Source organism: Elephas maximus, chromosome X (assembly GCF_024166365.1).
Source record: "Elephas maximus indicus isolate mEleMax1 chromosome X, mEleMax1 primary haplotype, whole genome shotgun sequence".
NCBI lineage: Eukaryota > Metazoa > Chordata > Mammalia > Proboscidea > Elephantidae > Elephas > Elephas maximus.
The window spans coordinates 166019708-166044781 of record NC_064846.1 but is presented as its reverse complement, the minus strand read 5'-3'; the positions used below and the strand labels follow the sequence as shown (position 1 = coordinate 166044781).

The 25074-nt window shown below is 40.6% G+C and overlaps 1 protein-coding gene across 1 annotated transcript in view; it reads left to right on the top strand.

The window, feature by feature from the left end:
* The window catches only part of EGFL6 (EGF like domain multiple 6), an 86352-nt gene that overhangs the window by 49861 nt on the left and 11417 nt on the right, over positions 1-25074 (top strand). Inside the window, exons 8-9 of the mRNA XM_049871567.1 lie at positions 19155-19472; positions 23838-23918. Of these exons, the coding sequence (XP_049727524.1) occupies positions 19155-19472; positions 23838-23918 (399 nt within the window). The remainder of the gene's footprint in view (positions 1-19154; positions 19473-23837; positions 23919-25074) is intronic.

Here is a 25074-nt window from a genome sequence, read left to right as displayed (position 1 = left end):
CAGTGCTCAGAGGCCAATTTATATCGATAAATGCACACATACAAAAAGAAGAAAGAGACAAAATCAGAGAACTGTCCCGACAACTTGAACAAATAGAAAGTGAACAACAAAAGAACCCATCAGGCACCAGAAGAAAACAAATAATAAAAATTAGAGCTGAACTAAATGAATTAGAGAACAGAAAAACAATTAAAAAAATTAACAAAGCCAAAAGCCGGTTTTTTGAAAAAATTAACAAAATTGATAAACCATTGGCCAGACTGACTAAAGAAAAACAGGAAAGGAAACAAATAACCCGAATAAGAAACGAGAAGGACCACATCACAACAGAGCCAAATGAAATTAAAAGAATCATTTCAGTCAGCCTAATTGGACTGGACTAAAAGCAAAGAGGTTTCCGGGATAAAATGAAAGCTTCAAAGGTCAGCGGAGCAGGGGCTGGGGTCTGGGGAACTTGGTTTGAGGGGACTTCTAAGTCAATGGGCAAAATAATTCTATTATGAAAACATTCTGCATCCCACTTTGAATTGTGGCGCCTGGGGTCCTAAATGCCAACAAGCGGCCATCTAAGATACATCAATTGGTCTCAACCCACCTGGAGCAAAGGCAAAGGAAGAACACCAAGGCCACACGACAACTAAGAACCCAAGAGGCAGAAAGGGCCACACGAACCAGAGACCTACATTATCCTGAGACCAGAAGAACTAGTTGGTGCCCGGCCACAATCGATGTCTGCCCTGTCAGGGCGCACAACAGACAACTCCTGAGGGAGCAGGAGACCAATGGGATACAGACCCCAAATTCTCATGAAAAGACCATACCTAATGGTATGACTGCGACTAGAGGAATCCCAGAGACAATGCTCCCCAGAACTTCTGATGGCACAGGACAGGAACCATCCCCGAAGACAATCATCAGGCATGAAACGGACTCGTCAGCTGGGGGGAGAGAGATGCTGATGAAGAGTGAGCTAATTAAATCAGGTGGACACTGGAGAGTGTGTTGGCAACTCTTGACTGGAGGGGGGATGGGAAGATAGAGAGAGAGGGAAGATGGCAAAATTGGCACGAAACGAGAGACTGAAAGGGCTGACTCAATAGGGGGAGAGCAAGTGGGAGAAGGGAGTAAGATGTATGTAAACCTACATGTGACAGACTGATTGGAATGGTAAATGTTCACTTGAAGCTTAATAAAAATTAATTAAAAAAAAATGGCCACCATATATCTTACAGTGGAGCAGGCTATCCCACAGAGTAGGGCCCGTCCACTGCCACAGGCCTTCAGGCTGGGGGCTCTGGGACAGATTCCTGCACTGGACTAGAGAGTCGATTAAACAACCACTTGTTCTCCAGCCACTTGATGCTGTGGTTTCTATCCCTCTATACGGAAGTGTCCGTGGGGTACCTGGGTAGTGCAAATGGTTAACGCACTCAGCTGCTACCCAAGAGGTGCCTCAGAAGAAAGGTCTGGTGATCTGCTTCTGAAAAATCAGCTATTGAAAACTTTATGGAGCACAGTTCTACTCTGACACACATGAGGTCACATGAGTGGGAATCAACTCAATGGCAACTGGTTTTAGAAGTGTGTATTATGTCCTTCTCCCTCTGAAACTTTATTCAGAAGGAGAGAGACTGACTGACCGTGGGGGACTGTGAATGGGAGGGTCTCAGGGAGAGAATGCCACACCTTCCTTGGGAGACCCCAGAAAGGAGACTGAATAAATCAACTTTCTGTATTGGATGAGTGGTCAAGGGGCTGGTGCCCAAGGCTCCTTCATGCCACCAAATTTGAACATGTGTATTCCCATGGGAAATCCTGGTGGCATAGTGGTTAAGTGCTACAGCTGCTAACCAAGAGGTTGGCAGTTCGAATCCACCAGGCGCTCCTTAGAAACTCTATGGGGCAGTTCCACTCTGTCCTATAGGGTCGCTATGAGCCAGAATCGACTAGATGGGAGCGGGTTTGGTTTGGTTTGGATATTCCAGTGTTTTAGTTTCCTAGTGCTGCCATAACAAAAATACCACAAATGGGTGGCTTTAAAGAACAGATATTTATTGTCTCATGGTTCTGCAGGCTAGAAGTCCAAATCAGGGTGTCTTAGGCTGGGTTCCCTAGAGAAGCAAAACCAGTGAAGCATATATATATAGAGAGAGAGATTTGTCTCAAGGAAATGGCTCACGCAGTTGTAGAGACTGGCATATCACAAGTCAGTGGGTCAGGCGTCAAGCTGGAGGGGAGGCTTCTGCTGATTCACGTAGTTGCAGGGGCTGACGAACCCAAGATAGACAGGTCAGATGGTAGGCTCTTGGCTCATGGACTGTGGAGGCTGACGAATCCCAAGATCGGCAGGCAATACGGTGGGCTGCTGGCTCAAGTCCCAAGAACCAGAGGTCAGGTGATGATGAGCCAGGTACAGGGTCCAGAGTAAGCGAGCAAACATTGTCAGAACATCCATATATATAGTGGATGCAGACCACACCGCTGAGGAAACTCCCCTTATAACTGATTGGTTGATCACATCAGAGCACATCATTACATGACTACATCATTACATAACTGCCAAACTTCACCATTACGTAACAAATTACATCATTACATAACTGCCAAACCACTGAGAATCATGGTCCAGCCAAGCTGACACAACCTGAAGCATCACACAGGGCACTGGCCATGTGGATTCCTTCTGAGGCTCTCAGCTTCTAGCAGCTTGTAGATTGATCTGCCTCCACTGCACATGGTCATCCTCCTCCTGGGTGACTTTCTCTGTATCTGTTTTACTCTTTTTATAAAACACCACTGAGAAGGGATTAGGACTAGGACCCACCTTACCCCCCAACCCATATTCCAGTATGGTCTCATTAAGATAACAAAAAAATTCCTCTTTCCAAGTAGGGTCACATTCACAGGTGCAGGGGTTAGGACTTCAACATAACTTTTGGGGGTGTGATTCAATCCATAACATCCAAGCTCACTTGTCTCAGACCACGTAGTACAATAGTCAACAGCTCAGGCTTCCAGTTCCCACATCTTCTAGCTGTATGACTTTAAACCATTACTTAACTTCTTTTTGCCTCAGTTCCTCCATGTATAAAATTGGGTAAGATTAGAATTTTTTTTTTGAGGTTTAAATGAGTGGTGCCACCACCACCAAATGAGTGAATATAGGGCAATGACTAAGATTAGTGCCTGACACACAGTATAAGGAGCTGCGGTTATTAGTTATCGCCATTATTATCATTTCAATCAGCCACTCTCTACACTGAAATTCTGTAAAGGTACATGCAGAAATACTGTGCATATACAAAAGAAGTTTCAGTAAGTGGGCAACTCACCTCTACATCCCCACCCCCACCCTCAGGCCTAAGAATCAAAGAGATTTGGAAGAACAGCCAAGAGTAAATTTGGAATCATCTTCCTTCCTCATCCTTTGACCCCTTTAAACCACCACGTCTTGTTAATGTCTAAATGGAGGCAACATCTTCAAACATGCGACTGGGTCGTGGCTTGTGGCCCATGTTTTCTATATTGTAACCCAGTGTTTAGAAATTATAGATCTTACATCACATTAACACAAACATTTTTTATATCAAGAAAACTTCTGCTTTTCTTCAGTCCTCCAACTTTAAGTATATTTTGAAGTCAAACAAATTTTTCTTTTTTCTTTGAAACTTCCAACTCATCACGATGTTATATTTGATATCTGAAAACATGCATTTTGTTATTACCCTCTCTGCAGCTGAATTCTTTAGTCTTTCACTAGTATGTTTACTTAAAGGTGAAAACTATCTTTGGGTCATTTGCTATATTATTTGCCCAACTTTTTTTCGCTTGGCGTTAATTCTCTATAAAATAAACAGCTATGTTTCTGTTGAAAATTGATCTCCTTAACCAAAGCTTACCCCTATCTCTTAAAAAAGGATTGCCAAAAATCCACGTTTAGGTGCATGGAAAACTCATAAAAACAAAAATGAAAGAATCTCATCCAATTAGTATTCAGCACTATAAAATGTAACATTACAAAATATATTCAAAAGCACCTGGATAGTTATTGTAATGGTATTGTTGTAATGATACTGAATAATATTGATATAGCGATTTTTTGAGTTAATTGCTTTGCAAAAGTCCAGACTCTACACTGCAATACAGAAGAAGAGTTAGATTATCGTTACATAAGATGTGTGTACTTTTAACTGCTCTCATATATGCGAGTATTAGTAATACACTGCTAAGTAATTTGGTCTTAAGTTGATGGCAGCTATATCTCATTCTAAAAAAATCAAAATTTAGGTAATACTCAGTTTGGCAACCCATGGTTATTTTAGGAAAGGAAACTAAGTAGTTTAGTAACTAGGAGCACTACTGAAAACAAATCATGTAACCTTTCAGTACCTCCATTTCCACATCTGCAAAACTGGAATAATAGTATCTATCCTTTTTTTTCATCCCTTAGTATTGTTTTGAAGACTAAATGAAATAATTCACACATAATACATAAATGTCCACATACAGGGCTTAGCTCTGGCCTAGTATATATTAAGTTCTCAACAATCATGCACTAGTAGTAGGAGTAATGGTGAGAAAGGTTTCTTCACCAAAATTCAAAAACTGCTCCCATTAGAAAGCAACCTCCTTAAAAATATGCCTACGACTTCATTCAATTTATATACCGTGTATTCAAGAACACAGGTTTTGGTATAACCAGGGTGTTCTTTTTTTCTTTCAATTATAATAGAAACATGAGAAATTTGGAAGTATGGCCAGTAACATTTTTTTTTAATCAGTAAAAGATTTTAAACATTCTGGTGATGAATTCTAAAAACAATAGCAAACACTTATATGTACCGTGTATACTGTGTGTCAGGCACTAATCTTAGTCATTGCCCTATATTCACTCATTTAAACCTCAAAAAAAAATTCTAATCTTACCCAATTTTATAAATGGAGGAACTGAGGCAAAGAGAAGTTAAGTAATGGTTTAAAGTCATACAGCTAGAAGATGTGGGAACTGGAAGTCAAACCCAGGAACCTGGGCTTCAGGGGTTCTGTGCTTGAACATAGTGGTTAAGAGCTTGGCTGCTAACTAAAAGGGTGGCAGTTTGAATCCACTAGCAGCTCCTTGGAAACCCTATGGGGCAGTTTTACTCTGTCCGTTACGGTCCCCATGACTCAGAATTGACTCCACACAACGGGTTTGGTTTTGGTTTTGGTTTTGCATGACTGATCGCTAACCCTCTGTGATGAAGAACTCTCCTGTTCCCCTTCCTGACAAGCTCCACGCTCAGCCTTTCTTCCATCCTATTTCCTGGGTTCCATGATACAGCACATTCCTCATCCATGGTTAAGGTTCTCCTCTAAGGACTGTGCCCAGAGCTCATGTTGTTGTTGTTATTAGATGCCATGGAGTCAGTTCCAACTCATAGCGGCCCTATGTACACCAGAATGAAACACTGCCTGGTCCTGTGCCATCCTCACCATCGTTGTTCTGCTTCAGCCCATTGTTGCAGCCGCTGTGTCAATTCATTTTATTAAGGGTCTTCCTCTTTTTTGCTGACTGTCTACCAAGTATGATGTCCTTTTTCAGGGACTGGTCCAAAGTACATGAGACAGTCTCACTATCCTTACTTCTAAGGAGCATTCTGCCTGTACTTTTTCCAAGACAGATTTGTTTCTGTGGTATACTCAATATTCCTCGCCAATACCACAATTCAAATATATCACTCCTTCAGTCATCCTTATTCACTGTCTGGCTTTCACACGCATACGAGGCGATGGAAAACACCAAGGCTTGGGCCAGGTGCACCTTAGTCCTTAAATTGACATCTTTGCTTTTCAACACTTTTTTTTTTAATAATTTTTATTGAGCTTTAAGTGAACATTTACAAATCAAGTCAGTCTGTCACATATAAGCTTATATACACCTTACTCCCACTTACCTTCCCCCTAATGAGTCAGCCCGTCCAGTATCTCCTTTTGTGACAATTTTGCCACTTTCGAACCCTCTCTACCCTCCCATCTCCCCTCCAGACAGGAGATGCCAACACAGTCTCAAGTGTCCACCTGATACAAGTAGCTCACTCTTCATCAGCATCTCTCTCCTACCCATTGTCCAGTCCCTTCCATGTCTGATGAGTTGTCTTCGGGAATGGTTCCTGTCCTGGGCCAACAGAAGGTTTGGGGACCATGACTGCTGGGATTCCTCTAGTCTCAGTCAGACCATTAAGTCTGGTCATTTTATGAGAATTTGGGGTCTGCATCCCACTGATCTCCTGCTCCCTCAGGGATTCTCCGTTGTGCTCCCTGTCAGGGCAGTCATCGATTGTGGCCGGGCACCATCTAGTTCTTCTGATCTCAGGATGATGTAAGTCTCTGGTTCCTGTGGCCCTTTCTGTCCCTTGGGCTCATAGTTATCGTGTGACTTTGGTGTTCTTCATTCTCCTTTGATCCAGGTGGGTTGAGACCAATTGATGCATCTTAGATGGCCACTTGTTAGCATTTAAGACCCCAGACGCCACATTTCAAAGTGGGATGCAGAATGTTTTCATAATAGAATTATTTTGCCAATTGACTTAGAAGTCCCCTTAAGCCATAGTCCCCAAACCCCCGCCCTTGCTCCGCTGACCTTTGAAGCATTCAGTTTATCCCAGAAATTTCTTTGCTTTTGGTCCAGTCCAGTTGAGCTGACCTTCCGTGTATTGAGTATTGTCCTTCCCTTCACCTAAAGTAGTTCTTATCTACTAACTAATCAGTAAATAACCCTCTCCCACCCTCCCTCCCTCCCCCCTTGTAACCACAAAAGTATGTGTTCTTCTCAGTTTATACTGTTTCTCAAGATCTTATAATAGTGGTCTTATACAATATTTGTCCTTTTGCCTCTGACTAATTTCGCTCAGCATAATGCCTTCCAGGTTCCTCCATGTTATGAAATGTTTCACAGATTCGTCACTGTTCTTTATCGATGCGTAGTATTCCATTGTGTGAATATACCACAATTTATTTAACCATTCATCCGTTGATGGACACCTTGGTTGCTTCCAGCTTTTTGCTATTGTAAACAGAGCTGCAATAAACATGGGTGTGCATATATCTGTTTGTGTGAAGGCTCTTGTATCTCTAGGGTATATTCCGAGGAGTGGGATTTCTGGGTTGTATGGTAGTTCTATTTCTAACTTTTTAAGAAAATGCCAGATAGATTTCCAAAGTGGTTGTATCATTTTACAGGCCCACCTGCAGTGTATAAGAGTTCCACTCTCTCCGCAGCCTCTCCAACATTTATTATTTTGTGTTTTTTGGATTAATGCCAGCCTTGTTGGAGTGAGATGGAATCTCATCGTAGTTTTAATTTGCATTTCTCTAATGGCTAATGATCGAGAGCATTTTCTCATGTATCTGTTAGCTGCCTGAATATCTTCTTTAGTGAAGTGTGTGTTCATATCCTTTGCCCACTTCTTGATTGGGTTGTTTGTCTTTTTGTGGTTGAGTTTTAACAGAATCATATAGATTTTAGAGATCAGGCGCTGGTCGAAGATGTCATAGCTGAAAATTCTTTCCCAGTCTGTAGGTGGTCTTTTTACTCTTTTGGTGAAGTCTTTAGATGAGCATAGGTGTTTCATTTTTAGGAGCTCCCAGTTATCTGGTTTCTCTTCGTAATTTTTGGTAATGTTTTGTATTCTGTTTATGCCTTGTATTAGGGCTCCTAACGTTGTCCCTATTTTTTCTTCCATGATCTTCATCATTTTAGTCTTTATGTTTAGGTCTTTGATCCACTTGCAGTTAGTTTTTGTGCACGGTGTGAGGTATGGGTCCTGTTTCATTTTTTTGCAAATGGATATCCAGTTATGCCAGCACCATTTGTTAAAAAGACTATCTTTTCCCCAATTAACTGACACTGGGCCTTTGTCAAATATCAGCTGCTCATATGTGGATGGATTTATATCTGGGTTCTCAGTTCTGTTCCATTGGTCTATGTGCCTGTTGTTGTACCAGTACCAGGCTGTTTTGACTATTGTGGCTGTATAATAGGTTCTAAAATCAGGTAGAGTGAGGCCTCCCACTTTCTTCTTCTCTTTCAGTAATGCTTTACTTATCCAAGGCTTCTTTCCCTTCCATATGAAGTGGGTGATTTGTTTCTCCATCACATTAAAAAATGTCATTGGAATTTGGATCGGAAGTGCATTGTATGTATAGATGGCTTTTGGTAGAATAGACATTTTTACTATGTTAAGTCTTCCTATCCATGAGCAAGGTATGTTTTTCTACTTAAATAGGTCCTTTTTAGTTTCTTGTAGTAGTACTTTGCAGTTTTCTTTATATAGGTCTTCTACATCTTTGGTAAGAATTATTCCTAAGTATTTTATCTTCTTGGGGGCTACTGTGAATGGTATTGATTTGGTTATTTCCTCTTCAATGTTCCTTTTGTTGATGTAGAGGAATCCAAGTGATTTTTCTATGTTTATCTTATAACCTGAGACTCTGCCAAACTCTTCTATTAGTTTCAGTAGTTTTCTGGAGGATTCCTTAGGGTTTTCTGTGTATAAGATCATGTCATCTGCAAATAGAGATAATTTTACTTTCTCCTTGCCAATCCAGATGCCCTTTATTTCTTTCTCTAGCCTAATTGCTCTGGCTAGGACTTCTACCACAATGTTGAATAAGAGCGGTGATAAAGGGCATCCTTGTCTGGTTCCCATTCTCAAGGGAAATGCTTTCAGTCTCTCTCCATTTAGAGTGATGTTGGCTGTTGGCTTTGTATAAAAAAATAGATGCCCTTTATTATGTTGAGGAATTTTCCTTCAATTCCTATTTTGCTGAGAGTTTTTATCATAAATGGGTGTTGGACTTCGTCAAATGCCTTTTCTGCATCAATTGATAAGATCATGTGGTTTTTGTCTTTTGTTTTATTTATATGGTGGATTACATTAATGGTTTTTCTAATAATATTAAACCAGCCTTGCATACCCGGTATAAATCCCACTTGGTCGTGATAGATTATTTTTTTGATATGTTGTTGAATTCTATTGGCTAGAATTTTGTTGAGGATTTTTGCATCTATGTTCATGAGGGATATAGGTCTGTAATTTTCTTTTTTTGTGATGTCTTACCTGGTTTTGGTATCAGGGATATGGTGGCTTCATAGAATGAGTTAGGCAGTATTCCATCATTTTCTATGCTTTGAAATACCTTTAGTAGTAGTGGTGTTAACTCTTCTCTGAAAGTTTGGTAGAACTCTGCAGTAAAGCCATCCGGGCCAGGGCTTTTTTTTTGTTGGGAGTTTTTTGATTACCGTTTCAATCTCTTTTTTTGTTATGGGTCTATTTAGTTGTTCTACTTCTGATTGTGGTAGTTTAGGTAGGTAGTGTGTTTCCAGGAATTCATCCATTTCTTCTAGGTTTGCAAATTTGTTAGAGTACAATTTTTTGTAATAATCTGATATGATTCTTTTAATTTCAGTCGGGTCTGTTGTGATGTGGCCCATCTCATTTCTTATTCGGGTTATTTGTTTCCTTTCCTGTATTTCTTTAGTTAGTCTGGCCAATGGTTTATCAATTTTGTTAATTTTTTCAAAGAACCAGCTTTTGGCTTTGTTAATTCTTTCAATTGTTTTTCTGTTCTCTAATTCATTTAGTTCAGCTCTAATTTTTATTATTTGTTTTCTTCTGGTGCCTGATGGATTCTTTTGTTGCTCACTTTGTATTTGTTCAAGTTGTAGGGACAGTTCTCTGATTTTGGCCTTTTCTTCTTTTTGTACGTGTGCATTTATCAATATAAATTGGCCTCTGAGCACTACTTTTGCTGTGTCCCAGAGGTTTTGATACGAAGTGTTTTCATTCTCGTTGCATTCTATGAATTTCTTTATTCCCTCCTTAATGTCTTCTATAACCCAGTCTTTTTTCAGCAGGGTATTGTTCAGTTTCCAAGTGTTTGATTTCTTTTCCCTAATTTTTCTGTTATTGATTTTCACTTTTATGGCCTTGTGGTCTGAGAAGATGCTTTGTAATATTTCGATGTTTTGGATTCTGCAAAGGTTTGTTTTATGACCTAATATGTGGTCTATTCTAGAGAATGTTCCATGTGCGCTAGAAAAAAAAGTATACTTTGCAGCAGTTGGGTGGAGAGTTCTGTATAAGTCAATGAGGTCAAGTTGGTTGATTGTAGTAATTAGGTCTTCCATGTCTCTATTGAGCTTCTTACTGGATGTCCCGTCCTTCTCCGAAAGTAGTGTGTTGAAGTCTCCTACTATAATTGTGGAGGTGTCTATCTCACTTTTCAGTTCTGTTAAAATTTGATTTATGTATCTTGCGGCCCTGTCATTGAGTGCAGAAATATTTAATATGGTTATATCTTCCAGGTCAATTGTCCCTTTTATCATTATGTAGTGTCCTTCTTTATCCTTTGTGATGGATTTAACTTTAAAATCTATTTTGTCAGAAATTAATATTGCTAATCCTGCTCTTTTTTGCTTATTGTTTGCTTGATATATTTTTTCCCATCCTTTGAGTTTTAGTTTGTTTGTGTCTCTAAGTCTAAGGTGTGTCTCTTTTAGGCAGCATATAGACGGGTCTTGTTTCTTTATCCAGTCAGAGACTCTCTGTCTCTTTATTGGTACATTTAGTCCATTTACATTCAGCGTAATTATTTTTTTTATGCGTTTAGTGCTGTCATTTTGATGCCTTTTTATGTGTGTTGTTGACAATTTCATTTTTCCACTTACTTTTTTGTGCTGAGACGTTTTTCTTTGTAACTTGTGTGTTCCTCATTTTCATAGTATTTGACTTTATGTTTGCTGAGTCGTTAACGTTTTTCTTGGTTTTTATTTTGAGTTATGGAGTTGTTATACCTCTTTGTGGTTACCTTAATATTTTTCTAAGTAAAAACCTAACTTGTATTGTCCTATATCACCTTGTTTCCCTCTCCATATGGCAGTTCTATGCCACCTGTATTTAGTCCCTCTTTTTGATTATTGTGATCTTTTACATATTAACTTCAATGATTCCCTGTTTTGAGCGTTTTTTTTAATTTTTTTTTAATTAATCTTAATTTGTTTTTGTGATTTCCCTATTTGAGTTGATATCAGGGTGCTCTGTTCTGTGAGCTTGTGTTGCGCTGGTATCTGATATTATTGGTTTTCTGACCAAACAATTTCCTTTAGTATTTCTTGTAGCTTTGGTTTGGTTTTTGAAAATTCTCTAAGCTTGTGTTTATCTGTAAATGTCTTAATTCGCCTTCATATTTCAGAGAGAGTTTAGCTGGATATATGATCCTTGGCTGGCAGTTTTTCTCCTTCAGTGCTCTGTATATGTCATCCCATTGCCTTCTTGCCTGCATGGTTTCTGCTGAGTAGTCTGAACTTATTCTTATTGATTCTCCTTTGTAGGAGACCTTTCTTTTATCCCTGGCTGCTTTTAAAATTTTCTCTTTATCTTTGGTTTTGGCAAGTTTGATGATAATATGTCTCAGTGATTTTCTTTTTGGATCAATCTTAAATGGGGTTCGATGAGCATCTTGGATAGATATCCTTTCGTCTTTCATGATGTCAGGGAAGTTTTCTGCCAACAGATCTTCAACTATTCTCTCTGTGTTTTCTGTTGTCCCTCCCTGTTCTGGGACTCCAATCACACCCAAGTTATCCTTCTTGATAGAGTCCCACATGATTCTTAGGGTTTCTTCATTTTTTTTTAATTCTTTTATCTGATTTTTTTTCAGCTATATTGGTGTTAATTCCCTGGTCCTCCAGATCTCTCAGTCTGCATTCTAATTGCTCGAGTCTGCTCCTCTGACTTCCTATTGCGTTGTCTAATTCTGTAATTTTATTGTTAATCTTTTGGATTTCTGAATGCTGTCTCTCTATGGATTCTTGCAACTTATTAATTTTTCCACTATGTTCTTGAATAATCTTTTTGAGTTCTTCAACTGCTTTATCAGTGTGTTTCTTGGCTTTTTCTGTAGATCGCCTTATTTCATTTCTGAGGTCATCCCTGATGTCTTGAAGCATTCTGTAAATTAGATTTTTATATTCTGTATCTGGCAATTCCAGGATTGTATCTGCATTTGGGAAAGATTTTGATTCTTTAGTTTGGGGAGTTGTAGAAGCAGTCATGGTTTACTTCTTTATGTGGTTTGATATCGACTGCTGTCTCCGAGCCATCACTAAGATATTGTAGTGATTTATTCTATATTTATTCACTGAGTCTTATCTTGTTTTGTTTTCTTTCAATATACCTAGATGGGCTACTAGATTGCGCTGTCTTGAGTGTTGTAGCCCTTGACTCACTTATGTCCTATTACCAGATGGTTTGGGCTGTTACCAGATATATATGCCTGAGTCCATTCACTGTTCTTGTGCAGAATCTGATTTTGGGTCATCAAGTGTGTGCTGCACCCTAACACCTATCCACCTCGAGAAGTAGTGGTGATAGTTGTGTGCACCAGATTCTATTAGCAGCTGGGGTTCACACTCCAGGGGGGGGCAGGATGCTGACAGGCTTCCCCCAAGTGCCAGTGAGGTAGGTGTGTCTCTATTCCTAAAGCACCTTGGTGGGTGGGCTCTGCAGCTGTACCTTAGGCCCCCAATGCAAGTACCTCTACAGATTGGTAGGTGTCACCCTCCTTAGACCCCTAAGGCAGGAGGCTAGGTGGTCTGCAGGGAGCTTCAGCCCTCAGTTCCCTGTTGTGGGTCAGTGAGGGCTCTGTTGAATAGGCAGAGATATCAGATCTGGGAAACTTGTCTTTCCAGTAAATCCGCTAAAACAATTGCAGTCAGATCCCTATCAGAAATGCCTTTGCATTATAACAGCTGCCTTGTTCCCTGTAGGGATGAAAGTCCGAGACTGTGGATCACATATGCTTGGCTAGAGCTGGTTCTGTGTTTTTAGTCCAATTAGGGAAGGATTTTTGGTCCCTGGGTTTTTTGTAGTTGCTTCTCTCAGGCCAGGAGAATGGGTTAGGAAAAGACAAAAACAAAACGAAAGAAAGAAAAACTGCAGAGCAGTTTACTTTCTGGCTCAGGAAATTCCAATGTTAATGAAGCTGCCTGGGAAGGGGAGGGGAGGGTTCAGATAAATAGGAGAGAGTAGCACCCCGGAATATAGACAAAGTTACTTATCTTGGTTGGGATGACTGTTTTATCTGAGATTCCCGAGGGGCACATCGTCGACTGTGTGCGCTGGCTGGGTAGAGATTGCCCCCGAGGGTCAGACCCGCTTCCCGTGCTTGCGCTGTCTCAGAAGCCACGGTTAGTTCCTCCGCTCCCAGTCCAAAGCCCAGCGCCAAGGTCCCCCGGCAGGGACGCCGCACTTCCGGCTCCAAAACCAGTCGCTGCCTCCCAGTGACTTCTCCTCCTGTCAGCCACGTCGCTGCGCTGCCTGCGTGCACTGGCTGGGCTTCCCCTGAGGTCAGTTCAGGGGGTTAGGGCTGCGCCCCGTGATTGTGCCCTCTCAGGATGCCGTGCTCAGCTCCCCTACGCCCAGTCCAAAGCCCGGCGCCGAGGTTTCCTGACTGGGACGCCGGCTCCAGGCTCCGAAAACAGTCGCTGCTTCCCCGTGGTTGTTCGTTCTCAGTCTCTGTCACTCAGGTCAACTCTTTAAATCTGTGTTTGTTGGTCAGGGTTCGTAGATCGTCATGTATGTGATCGATTCACTTGTTTTTCCGAGTCTTTGTTGCAAGAGGGATCTGAGGTAGCATCTACCTAGTCAGCCATCTTGGCCCCCTCCTCTCTTTTCAACACTTTAAAGAGGTCTTTTGCAGCAGATTTGCCCAGTGCAATACATCATTTGATTTCTTGACTGACCTCTGTTTCCACAGATGTTGACTGTAGATCCAAGTAAAACAAAATTCTTGATGACTTCAATCTTTTGTTTATCATGATGTTGCTTATCGATCCAGTTGTGAGGATTTTTGTTTTCTTTATGTTGAGATATAATCCATACTGAAGACCATAGTCTTTGATCTTCGTCTGTAAGTGCCTCAAGTCCTCTTCACTTTCAGCAAGCAAGGTTGTGTCATCTGCATAACTCAGGTTCTTAATGAGTCTTTCTCCAATCCTGATGTCCCGTTCTTCTTCATATAGTCCAGCTTCTCGGATTATTTGCTCAGCATACAGATTGAATAAGTATGGTGAAAGAATACAACCCTGACACACACCTTTCCTGACTTTAAACCATGCAGTAACCCCTTGTTCTGTTCGAACGACTGCCTCTTGGTCTATGCACAGGTTCTTTGTGAACGAGATTAAGTGTTCTGGAATTCCCATTCTCCGTGATGTTATCCATAATTTGTTATGATCCACAGAATCAAATGCCTTTGCATAGTCAATAAAACACAGGTAAACATCTTTCTGGTATTCTCTGCTTTCAGCCGAGGTCCATCTGACATCAACAATGATATCCCTGGTTCCACATCCTCTTATGAATCTAGCTTGAATTTCTGGCAGTTCCCTGTTGATGTACTGGTACAACCACTTTTGAATGATTGTCAGCAAAATTTTACTTGTGCATGATATTAATGGTATTGTTGGATAATTTCCACATTCTGTTGGATCACCTTTCTTTGAAAGGGGCACATGTATGGATCTCTTCCAGTCGGTTGGCCAGGTAGCTATCCTCCAAATTTCTTGGCATATACAAGTGAGCACTTTCCCCCTTCCATCCATTTGTTGAAATATCTCACTTGGTATTCCCTCAATTCCTGGAGCCTTGTTTTTCACCAGTGTCTTCAGTACAGCTTGGACTTCTTCCTTCAATACCATCGGTTCTTGATCATATGCTACCTCCTGAAATGTTTCAATATTGACTAATTCTTTTTGGTACAGTGACTCTGTGTATTCCTTCCATCTTCTTTCTATGCTTCCTACGTTGTTCCATATTTTGCCCATAGAATTCTTCAACATTGCAACATGAGGCTTGAATTTTTTCTTCAGTTCTTTCAGCTTGAGAAATGCTGAACGTGTTCTTCCCTTTTGATTTTCTAACTCCAGGTCTTTATACATGTCATTATAATACTTTATCTTCTCAAGCCACCCTTTCAAATTGTCTGTTCAATTCTTTTACTTCATCATTTTTTCCATTTGCTTTAGCTACTGGATGTTCAAGAGCAAATTTCAGAGTCTCTTCTGACATCCATTTTGGTCTTTTCTTTCTTTCCTGGCTTTTTAATGTCCTCTTGCTTTCTTCATGTATGATGTCCTTGATGTCATTCTACAGCTCATCTGGTCTTCGGTCATTAGTGTTCAACGCGTCAAATCTATTCTTGAGATGGTCTATAAATTCAGGTGCGATATACTCAAGGTTGTACGTTGGCTCTTGTGGAGTTGTTCCAATTTCCTTCAGCTTCAACTTGAAATTGCATAGGAGGAATTGATGGTCTGTTCCCAAGTCGGCCCCTGGCCTTGTTCTGACTGATATTGAGCTTCTTCATTGTCTCTTTCCACAGGTGTAGTTGATTTGATTCCTGTGTATTCCATTTGGCAAGGTCCACGTGTACAGTCTCTGTTTATGTTATTGAAAAAAGGTATTTGTGAAGAATAAGTCATTGGTTTTGCAAAATTCTATCATGTGATCTCCAGCATCGTTTCTATCACCAAGGCCATATTTTCCAACTACCGTTCCTTCCTTGTTTTCAACTTTCCCATTCCAATCACCAGTAATTATAAATGCATCTTGACTGCATGTTGGATCAATGTCAGACTGCAGTAGTTGGTAAAAATCTTCAATTTCTTCGTCTTTGGCTATAGTGGTTGGTGCGTAAATTTGAATAATAGTTGTATTAACTGGTCGTCCTCGTAGGTGTATGAAGCACTGTGTTTCAGGATAGATCTTGAAATGCTCTTTTTGACGATGAATGCAATGCCATGCAATGCCATTCCTCTTCAAGTTGTCATTCCCAGCGTAGTGGACCATATGATTGTCTGATTCAAAATGGCCAATGCCAGTTTATTTTAGCTCACTAATGCCTAGGATAGCGATGTTTATGTGTTCCATTTCATTTTTGACTAGTTCCAACTTTTCTAGATTCATACTTCGTACATTCCACGTTCCTATTATTAATGGATGTTTGCAGCTGTTCTTCTCATTTTGAGTCGCGCCACATCAGCAAATAAAGGTCCTAAAGGCTTGACTCCATCCACGTCATTAAGGTCGACTCTAAGAGGGCGCCTCTTCCCCAGTCGTATTTTGAGTGCCTTCCAACCTAGGGGGCTCATCTTCTGGCACTATATCAAACAATGTTCTGCTGCTATTCATAAGGTTTTCACTGGCTATTTTTTTTCAGAAGTAGACTGCCGGGTCCTTCTTCCTAGTCTGTCTTAGGCTGGAAGCTCAGCTGAAACCTGTCTGCCACGGGTGATCCTGCTGGTATTTGAATACCAGTGGCATAGCTTCCAGCATCAAAGCAACATGCAAGCTACCACAGTCCAACAAGCTTATAGACGCGAGCTCATATTAGTAGAGCGCTTCTCCTGCCAGATGATAGGAAATCATCTGATTAACTAAGCATAGGCAAATGAATATTAAAACCATATTTCCTCCTGGGTAAGATATTCCCACATAATACTGATCTTCTAGAAATAAAGTCTTATCCCAAAGAAATGAAATTCAAATTAGGATTTTCAAGTAGGCTGTTCTTTAACATAGAAGTTTTTGGCAAAGTGGGCCTTTAAAGAAATCTCAAATCTCTCCCAAGAGAAACTGCTAACTTCATCTATACAGAAGACCAACCTGTGAACCTGAAGTATGTATGAGATCCCCAAACATGCCAAAGACCCTCTAACTGCAACTTCCTCCCATGTTTTTTTATATTCTGGAAAAGATAATGCAATAATAAGGAAGAGTATTAAATGAAAATAATCATTAGTTATGTCAAATTTGAAACAAAAATACCTAGACAGTCAAAGCCAAATCTATTCTTTCATAGACACACATATGCATCAATTGACTGCATTTTTATCCTTATCCCAGCCTTCTCTTTACATTCTAAGGTCGTGAAATCATTGACACCACAAAGGTTATGATGTTTTGATTTTTTTGTCTGGTTGTTTTTGTTTTCAACAGGAAAATGTCAAAGCAGAAATTGAAAGCAGATGTTTAGGTTTGCCTGATGTGGACTGAAATCCACTCTCATTATTTATTAAAGTCCATAGTTTTGGTACTGATTGCATAAAGGAAATTTACAGAGGATGCATGTTTCCTGTTAATTTTTCATGCTAGGTACTGGGAAAAAATTCAGGGAACCATAGATAGAAGGACATAGTGGGGCCTCCAGAGAAGGATCAGCACGTTACAATCAAAATTTGGCATGCAACCTTTGGCAAAGTAGCTAAAATAGGCCATCTGAAGGTCAGGAAAATGAGTGATGATGCATTACTTGTATTAGCACCAGTTAATTTTGTACCTATAACTACAGACTGTCACAGTGATAAATAACTAGAATATTCCATTGAAAAGGGAAATGTATCTCTTTTGTCATAACAGCCTTAGATTGAAAAGTAAAAGCTACATAGTTAATTAGCAGCATAGGTATTTTCAAAGCTTTTTTCTTACTCCTTTTGGTTACCCAAAATATTGTAGACTTTTGTTTATTTTTCTAGTACCTTGGTACAGATTGAATCAGCCAAGAAGCTGAACAGAAGGAGATTAAAACACTGCCAAGAAATATACTCTAATAAAATCCGAACCCAATTTCTTTTTATAATACGCTTTTGGGGACCCAACTTGATATCTACTCCCTTATTTCATTTCTCTCTAAACTATATCCAAGTAGTAGAATTGAGTGAATTGATTCAGGTGTTGTTAGAACCTGTTTTGCTTAGTCTCAGACTAGCACATGCCTAGATATTTTATAATAGAAAAATACATTTGATTTTAAAGATCAGTTTTTTTCATTAATAAAAATTAATGACTTTTTTACATTAGTTGGATAATCTTAATTATCATGACTATATCCCTCAAAAAAAGACATCCAACTTTGGATTCTAGATCTCGAGGAATTTAAACCAGTCTAGAGAAACGCGACCCTTGACCTTCAAGCAGTAATAAACCTGTCAAGGAAACAGAACTGGAAAAGGAGTCATTCATAAACTTTACCCTCAAATCCTAGCTCTGCCTCTAGGTAGCTCAGTGATTTGGGACAAATTACCCAGTTTCCATATCTACAAAACAAAGACGTTGGGGTAAATTACATTTCTCTACCTCTGGAGTTCTACACTCACCCCCCCGCCGCCGCCCCCGGCCTTGAGGGTCACTGATTCACTGGGGATGGGAGGAATCAATCTAGAAGTTAATTTTTCTTTTTAATTTAATTTAGCAGTGAGAAATCAGAAATAAATGTGAAACAGGAACTAGAGAAGCCTCTATAAATACTGAATAAATAAAATCACTTAGCTTTGGATAGTAGTTGATTGAGGTGAAGAAATTCAAAGGGAAGAGAAAAAAAGGAAGGAAATTATGTATGTATACACTGAAGCATACGTTGCCATTTATACACATCACAAATGGACCATTACTGACAATTTCATATGGTTCAATGTATGTAGCCATGGCTAGAATCTTTGAACGTCAAATTGGGACAAATAAATAGGGTTACTGGGACAACACCAGCTTTGGGGACTATCAGCATGAAAGCAGAAATATTAGAGACCTGGCAAATCCATCACTTGGGATCTGTAGCCCAACTGGGTAGCCAATAACCAATAACCAGGTGCTATTGAGTCAGTCCTGACTCATGATGACCCCACATGTGTCAGCGTAGAACTGTTGTTCCACAGGGTTTTTAATGGCTGGTTTTTTGGAAGTAGATCACCAGGCGTTTGTTCTGAGGTACCTCGGGATAGACTTGAACCTCAGCGTTTTGGCTAGCAGCTGAGCATGTTAACCATTTGCACCACCCAGGGACTCCAGCCTAACTGGGTAATAGCAGGTTATTTCACTAGTCTCTGAAGCAAAACGAAAGTGTGTCCTCTAACTCTCTCCTCTCACTATCATAACGTCAAAACTGCTAAAAGCAGATGCAAATATAGTTTTTCCTAAAATGTTAATCAAGAGAGCCTTAAATGGATTGGTTCTGGAAGCAACCTTACGGCACTTTAACACTTTTTAAATGCTCCATTTGTAATAAGTGATCAAATCATCAACCAATTTGGAACTTTCCACCTTTTTTGTTTGTTTTAGTTATCCCTGAGAATTCTGTAAAGGAAATCCACAGAGCACCTGGTATCATCAAAGACACAATCAAGAAGCTGCTTGCTCACAAGAAGAGCATGAGAAAGAAGGGAAAAATTAAAAATGTGATCCCAGAATGTACTGGGACTCCTGCCCCTAAGGTTAACTTGCAGCCATTCAACCATGAAGAAAGTGTTTACCGGAGTGGGAGCTCTAATGGAGAAAAAAAAGGACCTGAAAAGAGAAAGGACGAGGAAGAGAAAAGAGATGAGAAGGCCCTGAAGAACCATGTGGAGGGGGAGCATAGCCTTCGTGGAGATGTGTTTTGTGAGTATCACTGTAATTTTGTACATCTTATGGAAAATGACTTGTAGTTTCTCCTAGCAAATGAAAGATGAAAAGACAGTTTCATGACCTAATTACAATGCTGTTGTTGTTAGCTGACATCAAGTTGCTTCCAACTCATGGTGACCTTATGAACAACAGAACATTACATTGTCCGCTCCTGCACCATCTTCATGATGGTTGGTATGTTTGAGTCCACTGTTGTGACTATTAAGTACAAGAGGTTTGGCCTTAAATCCTGAAACAGAGGGCTTTCCATAAGGTTTGGAAATGTTAACATATTACTCAGATAGTAAATCAAAGAAGCTGCTCTGGAAAGCCGGTAGGGTACATCGTTTTCCCTCTGGAGGGGGGGGTTCTTGTTTGATTACGACTCTCCTTCCCACTTTCAGCCAAGTAAAGTACTTGTCCCTGAAACACAGTTCTCTGGCTGCCAAGCTATCCATGCAGACTCATGGCGGCCACATGTGTGTCAGAGTAGAACTGTGTTCCATAGAGTTTTCAATGGCTGACTTTTCAGAAATAGATCGCCAGGCCTTTCTTCTGAGGCAGTTCTGGGTGGACTGGAACTTCCACCCTTTCAGTTAGCAGCAAACCATGTTAACAGTTTGCACCACCAGGGACTCCTAGCCATGCAGGGCACCTCCCCATCAGAGGGACCCTCCCACACGGCTCTCTTTTTACTTCTTGAAGGTGTTTTTTACAGGCTCGCCCTATGAAAAACTGCGCAAAAGGGGAACTTCACAGTTCCGTAGTTATGATTTAAAAAGCCAAAATTACTGGCGGGTGGGGGGGGCCATAATGAAGCCTAAGATTTCTGCCTTAACTACATAACTGTCACATCCTCCTTTTTCCTTGGCTGCTAAGCAGAACCCACTGGAAGTCTCAGCACCTCCAAGAAATTTTCCATATGAACCCACCCTGGGTCCCCCATACTGAGACTCTTCCAGCTCATTCTTACAGGGCATTCATTTCTCCCTCTGTATTTTGCTTTGTCTGGTCTTGGTTCCCGGAGCCCTGGTGGTGAAGTGGTTAAGAGCTCAGCTGCTAACCAAAAGGTCTGCAGTTTGAATCCACTAGCCACTCCTTGGAAACCCTATGGGCAGTTCTACTCTGTTCTCTAGGGTTGCTATGTGTTGGAACCGACTCAATGGCAATGGGTTTCATCTTGGCTCTATGACTGGGGATCATATATACAAATGCCAGCTGAATTTAACCAAATGAAAAGTAGACACAGACCACTCATCCAAGAAAGTATATTTCTAAAATCTGGTGAGAAATCAGAAATTTTAAAACCATATACTCAGCAACAATTTTCCAGAATTCTCTTTCATGTTTCCCAAACTATAAACCAAAAAACCAAACCCACGACCATCGAGTCGATTCCGACTCATAGCGACCCTATAGGACAGAGTAGAACTGCCTGATAAGAGTTTCCAAGGAGTACCTGACGGATTCGAACTGCCGACCTCTTGGTTAGCAGCCGTAGCGCTTAACTACTATGCCACCAGGGTTTCCATCTCGAACTATAGTGAAGGTGAAAACAGCTCTTTTTTCCTCTTTTCTGACTTTTTTTTCTTTTTTGGACAATTCTCAGGGAATATTTATTGTATTCTGTTTAATTTTATTACAATAAAAGAAAACTTGTTTCTTGTGAGGCAAATCTACTTACAGAAACGTATTAAACGCATATGTACAGATTACTTCTTTTAAGTATAAAAACTAAGCATCCTCTTTGTTGGCATAGCAGTGCCATTTTAGAATATAAACAGTTGCTTTGGCCATTCCCTCTGGTTTCAAGATGTGCAGAGAAGATGAGCAGGAGGATGGAGGGCTCCCCGAGATTCATGGACTCTTGAACCACCCCAGGGGCCTTCCCTCCTCCATCAGTCTGGGGCGGGGGGCTTTGCTTTGAGAGGTGAGCTTCTGTGCAGAGAATTTCATTGGTCCAGACAAGGGTCTGAGAATGACAGCTTTGTCTGGGGGCGGTGGCAAGACCACAGATGTGCCCTCCCAAGTCTATTAACCCCAGCTTGCCTGGCTGTGGGAAAAGGCTATGCAAACCCGGGGTGGGGGCAAGTGTCCTAACCACAGACCCCATCGGGAATTAGCAGCTCTCTTCCCACTGCCTGTCCACCTGACACCTGCCTTAGGACTATTTACTTGGCACTGGACTGAGCCTGGAATCCCTGGGTCATGCAAATGGTTAACTCACTTGATTACTAACTGAAAGATTGGAGGTTCGAGTTCACCCAGAGGTACCTCGGAAGAAAGGCCTGGCAATCCACTTCCCAAAAATCAGCCATAGAAAACCCTATGGAACATAGTTCTACTCTAACACACACGGGGTCACCAGGAGTCAGGATCAACTCCACGGCAACAACTGGTGGTAGTGGTGGTGCTGGACTTAGCCCAGGGTGCAGCGGAGGAGTGAGGAGAGGGGACAGATTTACCATGAGACTAATAAAGTTTATAATTCACGGGTCCTTCCAAGTTGTATGAGGAGGTCAATTGGGCTAGAAAGCTCTTCTTTTTTCACCTCTCATTTTTATTTATTGAAAAGATAATATAATAACATTAAAATAAATTTCACAAGAAAAAAATTTACCCAGAATTCCAGTTTCCCAAAACTTTTTTTCTCCATATTCGCTACCATTTCTGGTCCAGATATTAAGTTGAACCATATGAAATTGCATTAGTTGGAAAAGGTAAAATACCTGCAATGGCTCAACTGAACATATCCATCATTTTTATAGTTGGAAGGCAGGATTCCTGGGGGGCACAAACAGTTAAGCACTCAACTACTAGCTGAAAGGTTTGAATACACTCAGGCCTGACAATCTGCATCTGAAAGGTCACAGCTTGCACACGTGGGGTGGCCAGGAGTGGGGACCCACTCGATGGCAACTAGCAACGATGATCATAATGCCTCTACAATTTTATATCAGGGTTTTTCCATGTATCATGACATCTTAGATATCTGCCGGGTTGTCATATAATCTTCACGATTATTATTTAAATGTCATTCTTTTCACATTTTATTACCCAGCTGTTGTCACAACATAAAATTGAGAAAGGAATCATCTCTAATCATACACCCTATCAAAGACAAATTTTTCTTTTTTTTCACATGCATTTTCACACGTTCTCTATTAGTATACATGATACTAGGTATTACATTCTCCTGTTTTCACTTAATAGTATATCATAAGCAAGAGCTTGGCTGCTAACCAAAAGGTTGGCAATTTGAATCCACCAGCCGCTCCTTGGAAACCCTATGGGGCAGTTCTACTCCGTCCTATAGGGTTGCTATGAGTTGGAATCGACTTGACGGCAACGGGTTGTTTTTTTTAAAAATAATATAATATCATAATCTATGTTGTATGTCACAATGGCTACATTATAATTTCACGTTTCCAGCACTAGAATTTCCCTAACATTCTCAAATCATTTAGATTGGTCCCAGTTTCTCAAAGTAAGTGACAAAACTACAAAAATTAAATAAATGAATAAATAAACATCAGTATTGCTGTTGTTTGATTGCTTGTTTTTTCTTAATATAAGCAAGCTCTCAATGGAGTCACAGGCCAAAAGCTCATCTTTCTAGAGTGATCTAATACCTAGATAGGGAGTCACAGACTCTCAATAAATACTCAGTTTTCTACTCTTGTGCCTCTCATAATTCAAAATACCATCTTTAGACCTTGGAACAAGGGTTTTGCAGCCCAGCCCAGGACTGGGATAGAGGTAATCTTTAGGCTCTTTGAGTCTCATTTCGTCCGACATCGATCACAGAGTGTATAGTAGGGATACTGAAAGATTGGAATTATTAAGATTTTTTTTTTTAACAATTTAATCAAAAAGACGTACTTACGGAAGTAAACTTCAATTGTCCCTGGCTAGGAAACTGGGTTGCCTCCAAGTGCAATTAACTTGGGGTCAGTCCTTATAGCATTTTTTTAATAGCACTTTTGCATGAGTTAGAAAAAAGTGTCCTACCATACTAAGACCACCATAATAATAATTGATTCAGGCTCGAAGCCTCCATGGGTGCTAAAGTCATTGGATAAAAGACTGTTGGGGAATAAGATAGTCATAAACTCTTAAAGTATCTCAAAATCTCACTCATAGATTACTTATTAATTGGAAAAGGGAAGTGGTACTCTGGTAATGAAGAAACTGGCAGACGCTGCCTAAACCAAATGCTTGATCTTGACATCACCAATGATAGACACACTGACAACCATAAAATAAAACATTAATTCCTTAATTTATGTAGGGTAGGCCTGCATGCGTTCTTAAATATATGGTGTTTTTGGTTTCTTCGAACTGAGTGTTCTTTATTAGCCCCTAAGGTTAATGGGGTGGGTGAATTTGGTCTGGTTCTGGTCCGAAGAAAAACTCTAATGTCCACATTGGAACACACAGGTAAGTAACACTTTCCCCAAGTATATGTTGTTTCATGCTGTCTCGGGTTATGTTCATTTCTTCATAGGATGAGACGATTGTTTATGAATTCCTGACTCATTGATAAACACCCAAGGGAAAGCTCATGGCATCAGGACATACAGTGACAATATTAAAATTATAAGTCCTTGTGTGATTGATAGCAACGATTACAATATAGTAAGGCTACTTTTTTCTCTTCACCACCCTCACCCTGACACTGGAGATTTCTGCTGGTTCACAGGGCTGCAGGGGCTGACGAGTCCAAAATCCGCAGGTCAGGCGGCAGGGTGGAGACCTCTCTCTGCTGGCTCACAGGGTTGCAGGGGCTGGCGAATCCAAAATCTGCAGGTCAGGAGGCAGCCTGGAGACCTCTGTTGGCTTACATACCAAGAACCTAGGTCAGGCGATGAAAAGAGTGCAGGTTCAAGAGAGCTTTGCCAGAACATCCATTTAGATACTGGAGGCAGGCCATACCTGCCTAAGGAAACTCCCCTTTCAACAAATTGGCTGACCACATCAGATCATATCATAGGAGATGATTAGATTACATTATATTACATTACATTATGGAAGAGCAACCAGTCCAGTGACTGCCAAACTGCTGAGAATCATGGCCTAGCCAAGCTGACACATAACATTAACCATCACAGGCAGGATTCCAAAAAAGAAAAGTGGAGGCACGCAGGGCCTTTGAGGTCTCAGCCCAGAACTGGTACAATATCACTTCCACCATATTCTGTTAGCCAAAGCAATTCGCAAGGCCAGGCTAGACTTAAGGAGTGAGGAAGGAACTGCAAAGTCATGCTGCAAAAAGCACTGCTACAGAGAGGGGTACAAAAATTGGGGCCAATTGTGTGATCAGTCTACCAAAGCTGCACAATCTGGAATTCCATGGCCATAATCCCAAACTCCCTCCCATTTTATTTTGCCTTGTCTCTACCCATGACAAATTATACGTGGTGTCTCTGCACAGACATCAGGGAAAAGCCTACTTAGATATTTATCCCTTCCACTTACGTAAGTATAAAAGTCTCGATCTTCTCTTTCCTTCTCAAACTTTCTTTTACTTGCCACTATAATGTCATAATCTCGTGCTAATTTGATTCTCGTTTGTGCTTCCCCGAGGAGTACATTC